The sequence below is a fragment of the Rhinatrema bivittatum genome, chromosome 16 (genome assembly GCF_901001135.1).
Source record: "Rhinatrema bivittatum chromosome 16, aRhiBiv1.1, whole genome shotgun sequence".
NCBI lineage: Eukaryota > Metazoa > Chordata > Amphibia > Gymnophiona > Rhinatrematidae > Rhinatrema > Rhinatrema bivittatum.
Window position 1 is genome coordinate 16466200 of NC_042630.1, and position 10469 is coordinate 16476668.

General features: G+C 42.9%; 1 protein-coding gene across 1 annotated transcript; it reads right to left on the bottom strand.

Annotated features, from left to right (window-relative positions):
* Positions 1 to 6213, bottom strand: LOC115077449 (extracellular calcium-sensing receptor-like). Its single transcript, XM_029579741.1, has 5 exons — positions 5914 to 6213; positions 3910 to 4740; positions 2862 to 3089; positions 1016 to 1139; positions 1 to 920 (listed from the first exon to the last, which is right to left on the bottom strand). The coding sequence occupies exons 1-5, from the start codon at positions 6211 to 6213 to the stop codon at positions 1 to 3; spliced, it is 2403 nt and encodes an 800-aa protein (XP_029435601.1).
* Between the last annotated feature and the right edge of the window lie 4256 nt (positions 6214 to 10469).

Below are 10469 nucleotides of genomic sequence, written 5' to 3' on the forward strand. Positions count from 1 at the left end.
CTAATTCTTCTTGTTGAGACCTCTCTTCCTCCCCATCAAATTAGTCTTTGAGTTGAGCTCAGGCCTCACCAGGATGACATAACATTTGGGGAAGAAAATGCAAGATAGCAAGGCAGAGCTGGAAGACAAGATGGCAAAGATCTCCATAGCAACCATGTATTTGCCACCGGTGCTAAGGTAGGCCGGGATAAAGGACAGCCACACGCTGAGGAATGCCAGCATACTGAAGGTGATAAATTTAGCCTCATTGAAACTGTCAGGAAGGTTTCTGGCTAGGAAAGCCACTATAAAACTGATGGTGGCCAGAAGCCCAAGGTAGCCTAGCATACACCAGAAGGCAATGGGAGATCCCTCATTACATCCAACTATTATCTTTCCAGGTTGTATGTGGGTGTTATATTCTAAGAAAGGAGGGGAGAGAAGTAACCATGAGACACACACAAGAACCTGAATCAGGATAGAAGTACTGATGACTACATAGGACAGTTCGGGCCCTATGCATCTCCTGAAGACACTGTTGGGTTTGGTGGCATTGAAAGCAACCACCACCATAATGGTTTTTACCAACACACAAGATATACAAAGAGCAAAGCTAATGCCAAATGCAGCTTGTCTGATGAGGCATTTCCCTGGGCTGGGGTAACCAATAAAAGTCAGTGAGCAGAAGAAACAGAGAGTAAGGGCCAGGAGCAGGAGATAGCTGAGACTGCGGTTGTTGGCTTTGACTATGGGCGTGTTCCTGTAATAGATGAAGAGTCCCAGGAAGACAAGGGGAATCAAACAAAAAATAATGCTGGTTGCTGCCAAGATGGCCCCCAAGGGCTCTTCATAGGAGAGAAACTCTATGGTCCTGGGGATACATTGATCTTGTTTGGCATTGGGCCAGTGATCCCATGGGCACTTGGAACATTCCGCAGAATCTGAAAGATGAAATTAGCAAGTTCTTTACCGAGCCCTCTAGTTACAGCATATGCTTCAGACACTAACGGATCAGCGATACTATTCATGCACTTACCTGTCTGGTTAGAGACCTCCCCAGGGGGACACAGAACACACTGGAAGCAGCATATAGGCACACCTTCTCTAATAGCTCTCCTATAACCAGAAGGGCAGCTGGGGGAACATGCCGAGGGTGGGACCTGGAGAAAAGAAGCAGTGATTCATGACAGCTACTGTGATTAGTCATCTTCTATAAGAAATGAGGGATTTGAGCTCAGGCCTTCCAATGATCAGCTTTATAAAAAAAAAAAGAATCTTTGTGATGAGCATCCAGATTTAGAGAACCGTGCAGCTTGTGGTATTATGAGGATATGTGCTCTGCCTTCAAGGCACCTGCATAACTAGACTTTAATTATATTGCATGCTTGTGGGTTTGTGTCGCATAATCTGGTGACAGATGAGCCAATGGATAGAATTTGGCCAATGGGACAAATTATCCAAATGTCACTTTTGGTTAAGCAAATCCTCCAACAGAGAGAAAAAAATTACCAAATTATTTGTATTTAATGAAAAACAATCATGCCATTGAATGAAAGAGAACGTGCCCAATTGGTAAAATATCAATGAACAAATGTTATCAATTTGATGAAGCAGTCTTGGATAAATTGCTTATTAGATGAAATGTTATTAAACACATTCTGCCCATTGAACAAATCCACTTTGGATGCATTGTCCATTGGATAAAATAACAATAACAGGCATGTAAGAATGCAATTACATTAAAACAGGGGAGTGAACTAGGATAAGAGTGAACAGGGTAAAACCATAGTTTATTTGGATTGTATTACTTGCTTTTCCAAATCTGTTACTCTTCAGGCATAATAGGAATGTCCCTGCCGCAAAGAGGGTTTACACAGAGTTGGTATCTGGAACAATGGGGGCAAAATAACTTGCTCATGTTCACAAGGAACATAAGTTGGAGAAGCAGGATTTGAACCCTGGCTTCCCTCATGCTGCACTAGCCACTAGGGCTACTCCTCAATTCCATCGAGAAATTGTACGAATTGGACATGTTTAGCACTGAAGGAATTATCCACTGGACAAAATATCATTGGACTAATTGCCCTCACTGGATGAATTGTTCTCCTTGCATGACATGTCATTGGACCAATTGTCCATGAATGAATTGTACCTATTTGAACAACTGTGCCTTGGAAGAAATGCCATTTCATTAATTTTAACCATTGGATAAAAATGGTCATTAGGCAAAATTGTGCTGTTCAACAAATTATCTTTGGATGGATTATCCTCCTTGGATAAACTTGAATTGTACATATTGCTCACTGGGTAAAATATAATTACATCATATTTTACATCTTTATAATACTTCAGTTCACAAATATGAATCCAAAATGGTTTATATCACAGATAAAAAATACAATAATCAATACAAAATAGTCCCTTTTGTACAAAATAATCCCGTTCCCCATTCTCACTGTGGCGTAGGCCAACCCTATATTATAAAACCGAAAACAAGCAATAGTCATTGGACATAAATCCAGAAATACCCAACCCACAATATATTAAACTACCAAAACCCCAGCAAACCTGATTCCCTCATTCCAAAAAGAGAAAATGCATACCCTATCACATCCCAAGTAACGATCCCTGTCCCACAGGTTGTCCCTGAAGGAGCTCCCAAAATGTGACTTTTCTTATTTTAGAAAAAAAATCTCATTTTCACAGGATCTGTAAAGAGATCTCTACCTGTATACCTGCCTGATAAATTCACATCTAGGCCAAATAACTGTTTCTCCTTGATCTGCGGGTCTATGTTTTGAGAATTTCCTGCAGACGGCTGCAAGCCATTAGAAGCAAACTGCATCTGAATAGAAAGATCCTCACCAAGGGCCTCGTCATACCTGTGCATCCCCTGAAGCCCACACGATGGCGCTAATGTTGATGACAAGGCGCTGCCTTGGAGGGGCACTGGAGTCGTAGCTGCCCACCTTCACGTGTCTGATGGTGCCCTCGGCTCCCCGCTGCCAGTTTACGATGTCATAATGAGCTGGAGAATTTCCATCCCCATCGAAAAAAATCTCTTTGCCAACTTTATTTTGAAAATGGACATTCTTGATATAATGCAGAAGCTGGAGGAAGGTAGGAGGGAAGAGTGTTAACGTGAGGCTTCCTTTTCTACTCTATGGTGCAGCTGGCGATGATCAAGTTCATCTGACATTTAAAGAATGAAGAGGAAGAAATGGAAAAAGAGAGAATGAGAGAAAAAGAGATGAGAGGAAGAAGAGAAAAGAATGAAGCAGAAAGAGAAAGTAGGAAATAGAAACATTAAATGATGGAAAGAAAATTTGACTGAAAAAGAGAGATGATACAGAGCATTCTCCCCGTGGAAGCGGTGAGACAAAGACAGTATCAGAAATCAATGACGTGAGGAACAAGCACAGGGGATCTCTGAGGGAGAGGAAGGGATTGTAAAGCTGAGCAGGAGGTCTGGATGGGCAGACTAGTAGATGGGCCATAGGTTTTAGATTCATTTTAGTTTTGTTTAAATACTTACTAAATGGCCTTTCTAGTAGATCATCAAAGTAGTCTACACTAAACATGCTACCTTGTTTTATGTTTCTATGACAAGGAGACACATAAAGGAGAAAGAGAGAGACAGACAGAAACTGACGAGAGACATCTAGGTACATAGAGGCAGAGAGTGAAGAGAGGAGAAAGATGACATATGAGGTATAGTATCGCACTTGCCTCTCCTAACCCTAAAATAAAATTCTTCCCATCAATAAGCCCATTCCATGCTTCCCACTGATAATGAGGAAGCCCATCTTATGATGTCTGATACTCATTTTTTGCAGTAAACCTGTAAGGTCTTTTCCCATTGTCACAGAATAGGAGAAAGCCTTTATGCATCAGATCCCAAATGTATCAATAAGAAACATCAGTTCTTACTTGCCAGGGTTGCAAATTGGCAACATCTGCACAGCTCTCCCGCAAAAAGGGGCCTCTTACTTGCAGACAATAACTCAGTCCCTGAAGGGCATAAGCAATGGCATAAACTGAGTTGTAGACGTTGTAGGTGACCATTAGGTTGGTGACATCTGTGTAAATATTCTGGAGACTCTCCATATCCTCAGTTCCCATGCACAGCTTAGTTCTGTTATCCCAGGACCTCAAGAAGGCTTCCTGCTCTGGCCACTTGCAGCCAAAGGCTTCTTCCCAGAATTCCCTGAGAAATATATCCTCTGGAGTCCTCGCAGGATGAGTGCTGATGAGGAACTCCTTAAAGCCCGGCATCTCTCCACTGTGGAGTGCGAACCCGATGGTGCCAGAGAGGATTCTCGAGTATTTCTGCTGAGATAGAACAGAAGATGTGGACCAAGCCTCACTGGCTATCCAGATCTTCCCCGTCACATTCTGCCTCAGCATCTCATCCATGACAGGAACCAGCTCTGAGTCACCGGAGAAGACTATAATGACATTGGCCGTTGAGTTTCTAATTACGCGGACAATGTGAACTGCATTTCTTTCTGCTTGGTTTATGAGGATGTTCTCTAAGAAGGCAACACAAGCTCCAGACCTGATAATCTCTTCTTTGACCTTCTGCATCCCTTGCTGGCCATAATCACTGCCCAAAGCTAAAAGCCCAACCCAGGTCCATCCAAAGTATATCACTAGCTGGGCCAGCCCCAGGGACTGGAAGGCATCACTAGGAACGGTCCGTAAAAAGGATGGAAACTGGATGTGATCACTCAGCAATGGACTTGTGGAAAAATAACTGATCTATGAAATGAATGAAAACATTGTTAGCGTTCACATACACATTGGTTGCAAGGATTTTAAGAACTTACTTGAATTTGTAGAGAACTGAAAGTCATGAATCCCTTTCTATATCATTCAAATACAGATAGCTGTTTTGACAGAACTTGTTTAGCTGAATAATCTGTGAATGACTCAGATCTGTGTGATTAATTATTCAGTACTGCATTCAGATAATATCCCGAGTCAAAAGCTGCTAGCTGCTTAATTCCTGGGCTTCTCTTTACTTCAGAAATGAACCAGGAAATGATGCAGGCAACACAACAAGCAGCTGATGAAAGTTAAAATAATTCTGAGAACACCCCACATGAGGGCAAAAGGGCGAGATTTATGCAGTTTTATTCTCATACACACAGAATAGGAAAAATGGCCATAGTAAACCAGGCCTTAAATATCGCTGCTCCTCTGTTATGGGTTTGCATGAATCTTAACGTACTACTGCGCTGACCCAAAAGAATTTATAAACTCTGTTGAATGTCAGTCGGTCATGGTGCAACTTTGTTCCTTTATCTGTGCTTCCAGCCCTATTCTTCCATGATTCTAGATGACCCCATGAGAATCCTTCCAACCCTTATCTTTCCATTCATTGTAGATGACCTCTTGCAGTCCCTTCTGGCCCTTTCTCTCTGTGATTCTCTAAATGACTTATAGAAGCCCCTTATAGCCCTATCACTAATATGATACTTGATAATCTCTTGAGATCACTTCCAGGTCCTATATTTCTGTGGCTCTACATGACTTCTTGAGTTCCCTTCCAGCTATGCCTTGCCATGATTCTCAATAACCTATGATCTCTTCAGTCCTATCTTTCTGATGAGTCGAAGATTCTGGTCATTCTCAAGGTAAAAACTACATTTGTCACTGAATCATCTAATTACAGTACAGTTATTTTGATATTTAGGAGCACATTCAACCAGATCAATAAATTACAGTGGATAACAAGCTCCAAATGTGGAAAGACTGCCTTGCTTCTGAATGTTCATAGGATGATATAGTTTCCTTTCTTTTCAGGGAATCTGAATTGTACATCTTCTGGTGGTGGTTCCCTCTAGGTCTTTCCCTTCCACCCACCAATTATGCTCAGCAGTCATCATTGCTGTTATATCACTGGAAGGTCATCTGTTCTCCAGGGCCTACCTGTGGGAATCTGAATAAACCCAACAATCGAGCCATGGGGATGGAACTGAGAGATCCCGCATCCCCCACCACGGCGGCCAGCTGATTCTTACGGCACCTGTAGTTCGGGACAGCCTCCTCCTGTCCTGTCAGCATCCACAGGGTCCCCTCCAGGGCTCGCTGCAGGAGTAAGCATGAATCATAGATCCAAAACCCTAGAGTGATGTTGGGTAAGAGATTTGGATTTCTGTTAATCTCCTCAATGGCAAAACTCATACTCTGCATCCACTGGTAATTCTGGAAAGCAAACCTGGAAGACATGTTCAGAGCTGATGCCTCACAGCCAATATTTCTAAAATAATTATTTAAAGAAACACACATATCATTAATGTCACATTTCAAGAAAGACCTTGATAGTAGGAAAGCATGCAGTTTTTCCATTGTACTTTAATCCTGTCTTCAGCAAGCCACCTGCATCATTCCTTCCTCTTGAACTATGCCTCCTCATATAGCTCTGCAAATGCATTTCACTTCTATCCTCCAGAATCCTTCCCACCCCCACACACCTCTGCCTAGGCACCTTAATCCTGCCCGCGGCAGCCCCTGCTATTCCAGTACTAAGACACCACCCCCTTCCCCCACCCACCACACACATGCACACACAGCTCCGCCCGTGCAACTTAACCCTGCCAGCAATGCAGTCCAATTCCTGTTTAAAATTGAATGTAAGTATTTATGTTACAAGTTTTTAGTAGTTGCTTAGGATGGTTGAATGCTATCTCAGCTGGTTTTCTCATTTTCCAGTCCCAGGTTGCAATGCACCATCGTACGCACATACCTTTGACATTTTCTCTCACCCATTTCCAATCATAGAGTCACCAATTGAGTAAATCAAGAATAGGAATAAACCAGAGAGGGTGACCATCTTGACTGCAGGTCAACAAGATCCAACCATTGACATAAAGGTGGCAAAAACTTCTAACTGACATGTCCTGGCCCTGATGACATGGAGTCAACTGGTCACCCAAGCGGGAGGGCTCAGGTAACTAACGTTATCTGCATATAGTGTGGGACGAGGTCATGCACCAGTACATAGCAAAACGAGACAACAGATTCAGCCTAAAAGCTAACTGATAATTAAAATATTGCCTTACGTGTGGCAGACAATTGGGGAGGGACCCACTGAGAGAGGGAGGAAAGGAGACTCATGGTAGAATGTGCTGAGATGGACTGGGAAAATCCCACCGATCAGGATATCCCCAGGTATCGAGTAGCCAAACTCCAAGGGTCTACGGAGCCAGCACCCATCCTTCATACCCAGGAAGGGGAAAGCTGGCATTAGGGTGGACACCTGCGACCACAATGCCACCTTCCAACACAAGAAAACTCCTATGCAGCTCTTTAAAGTCATGGCATGGAGAAACGCTTTGACCACGGTTCCAGGACTACAGAAAGTCTCCAGTGCTTACCTGATCCTACCGATTAAACTGATTACACCGGAACGAACATCGGCTAAACCAGAAAAGTGCCCTATGATTGGGCAAGATGTATCCTCATTCACTCCATTCCCTTATAGGAAATACAGTGAAAGCAGATACCGTGTTAAGCTTTGAGCCAACCTCAAAATAATGCACCTTTGAAAAACTGGTATTGAGCTGAAAATAAAGCCTTCACAATCTTAAAATGACCTAGAGATCAGATCACTATAGCTTGGGCTAACTTGATAAAAAACTGAATTTTTACCCCAATATTAACTTGAAAATAAACTGGCAGTCTTATATTATACTGCCTGTACCCTTAATATAACCTGTTTAATGGCGCTAGTAAAATGCAGATAGTCTTAACGTAACATTAGAAATAAACCACTTCTCATTTGTAAATTAACCCTTAATTAGGGTTAATCTTAAAACACCCTCATATTAGGCATGATGCAGTCAAAGAGCTTTCAGTCTTAAATTCTGCTGAAACTGATCTGGTTGTATTCAGGCCTTAACCTTACAGCACCCTTGCTGTGCCCCTGACTTTAACGTTATCCTGGTATTAACGTGACAGTGGATTTCGTGGCAGATCCAGGTGGCAGGGGATGTTTTGCCGGTGTCCAGTCACAGTGCGCTGTCTGCCCTATTTATAAGATTCCTCCCGACTAAATCTCCGAGCCTCCCCTCTGCTCCTATTAAAACTGGGTGACTTTTATCTGTAGATAGATATATATATATGTCTGTATGTATAAAAGAGCATTCCCGGAAGACGGCTGATTAGAGCTTTTGAGTATTAATGTGAGAAGGAAGGTGCAGCTGCTCCTGGGAGCTGTTGCATTATCTTATTAAATTCAATTTGGAAGGGGAAATTAGTTTGGGGAAAGAATGCATCAGAGTGGTCTACAGATGTTACAGCATTCGGGAATTGCCAGGTCACACAGAACCAATCCCACTGATGCATTTCATGCGCTGGAGTCGGTTCTCTTAAAATTTACAGAGCTGCCTAGTGCCTTTTGCTAAGGCAGGTTTTCTTGATCCATGAACTCCCCTGGGATGTAAGTCAGCTTTGCAGCTCTTAGGGTGAAACTGGAGAACTTTCTGATGCGTTCAGCCCTTCTCAGTCCATCTAAAAAACTCCAAGTTTCCAGAAAAAACCCGCAGGTCTCCAGTCAATTTCTAGCAGATCTCCAGCGGAAGAGCTTTGGAAATCTGAGCAGACTCTGGGTAATAGTCATGACGGGGTTACTATTCAAAAACCCTCTGACAGGGTAAGAGAACCGGGCAAGCTCACCCGGTTATCTTTACCCAGATATCTCAGCCATCCTTACCTGGCTCATGGTGCAGCTGAATACCCAGCTAAGTCTAACCGCTCAAAATTTGAACGGATAAATTTATGCCTGCAAGGTGCATGGACTGGGTTATCCAGCTAAATTAAGCCAATCAGCAGTGAGCATCACGCTAGCCATCTAAGGGGGTCATTTATCAAATTGCGTTAGGGCCTTAAAGCCTACAATAACGCCGTAACGCGCGCAATAAATACCATATGGCCAAATGCGCATGCAAATTTAAAATTAGTATTCGAGTGGGAGGAGTAAATGGAAATGAGGGTCGCTTGGATAGAGTAACACTCAGCTAGGCAGGAAATAACTACACCTTTTTTCTGTGGTTAAACCGGTTCAGGAGGGGAGAGGGAGGGGGAGAGAGGGATAGGGAAAGAACCTCTGTGGAAGCTCACATCCAAGTCAACGTTTTATATCACTGGAAGAGGGGGCATTATGAACTTGGGGTGAGATTTGGGGGGGTGGGGTAGGTTTTGGGGGGCTGTTTTACATGCACAGTCATAGGTACAAACAGCACCCGTTGCCATCGGTGAAGATTTATGTGATTTGGAGTGGTGAAAGGTAAACGAAGATGCGATGCAGTACCAGGAAAATTACCCTAACCACGCCCCCCCCCCCCTTTTTTTTTTTTTTTATCACGGATGCTACTTCCGCGATATTTATAGCATTTTGATGGATCTAGGTCTAAATCTGAAAGTCTGCCCCAGCAGCACATCCAACCCATACCCTTTTTTCACTCAGCTAAATTTTGCATGGCTTGAGATTTTTAACTGCACAGATTAAGCCGGTTCAATGAACCAAATTTTAAAATGGGAAGAGTTACCAGTTTGAATATTGATCCTTATGAAATTTTCATATGTTTTTTTTTTGCAGAAGTATTCAGTTTTCCTGAACATATCATGGAACAGCACTGACTCTGTTGAAGGACTGAGTGCTCCGTAAGGGTCTCTAGCGATCTCTAGAAATACTTTTATTGGGAGTCATGTGCAATACATATTTCATCCCAAGCACCTCATTCAAAGTCCATTATTTAAGGTATTTCTACAGATTTGAGCAATGGATTGCACTGATAGGGTCCAGATGCAAAACGTAATCGGCCCAACAACAGCTGGTGGCCCCAGAACTGAAAATATAAGCTTGACAAAGAGTTTAATCCTTTATTTGTAATAACCTTAATGTGATAGAGATGTATTTTATTGTAACTTGCTCTGGGCTGATAAATAAATAAGATAAATACACATAAAAATTAAAAATGGTAAAATGTAAGTACAGCCCGCAAAATATTTACCAGAGCATAGCAGTGGCAGTGGAATTAGTGGAGAGTGACTGGCATGGCCCATCCCTGCTGGGAGGGTCACTTCCTTCGAAATTATAAAGGTGACTTTGTGAGCCGCGAGAGGGACTCACGGAGAGAAGCTGGGAGAGGCAACATGTCTGTAGGTTCCCCTTCACATCCCTAGATCAGTCCAAAACAGTGGGTTTTGCATCCCTGCCAGTAGATGGAGACAGAGAACAAAAACTTTGAGGCGCTGCTACCTAAGCAAGAGCGCCACCTGCGGTCCCTCCCTTAGTATTTCTCTGTCTCCAGTAGACAGCAGAGGTGCAAACCTGCAGAATGACAAAATAAATAAATAAATAAATAAAGATAGAAAGAAAGAAATAGGAGAAGAGAAAGAAGGAAGGCACAAATTTGATGAGACGCTCCCCGAGGTGTTAGGCACCTTCGTGGGCCATCCCTCAGATAGAGCCGGACGAGCGG

What these genes read in the sequence shown, in the direction of transcription:
- LOC115077449 (XM_029579741.1), bottom strand. Translation starts at nt 6,213, where the DNA reads ATGTCTTCCAGGTTTGCTTTCCAGAATTACCAGTGGATGCAGAGTATG. An exon ending in CCAATTTGCAACCCTGGCAA is followed by an intron (nt 3,090 to 3,909) that starts GTAAGAACTGAT and finishes ACCTTCCTCCAG; the next exon opens with CTTCTGCATTATATCAAGAA. An exon ending in GGAGGTCTCTAACCAGACAG is followed by an intron (nt 921 to 1,015) that starts GTAAGTGCATGA and finishes TTCATCTTTCAG; the next exon opens with ATTCTGCGGAATGTTCCAAG.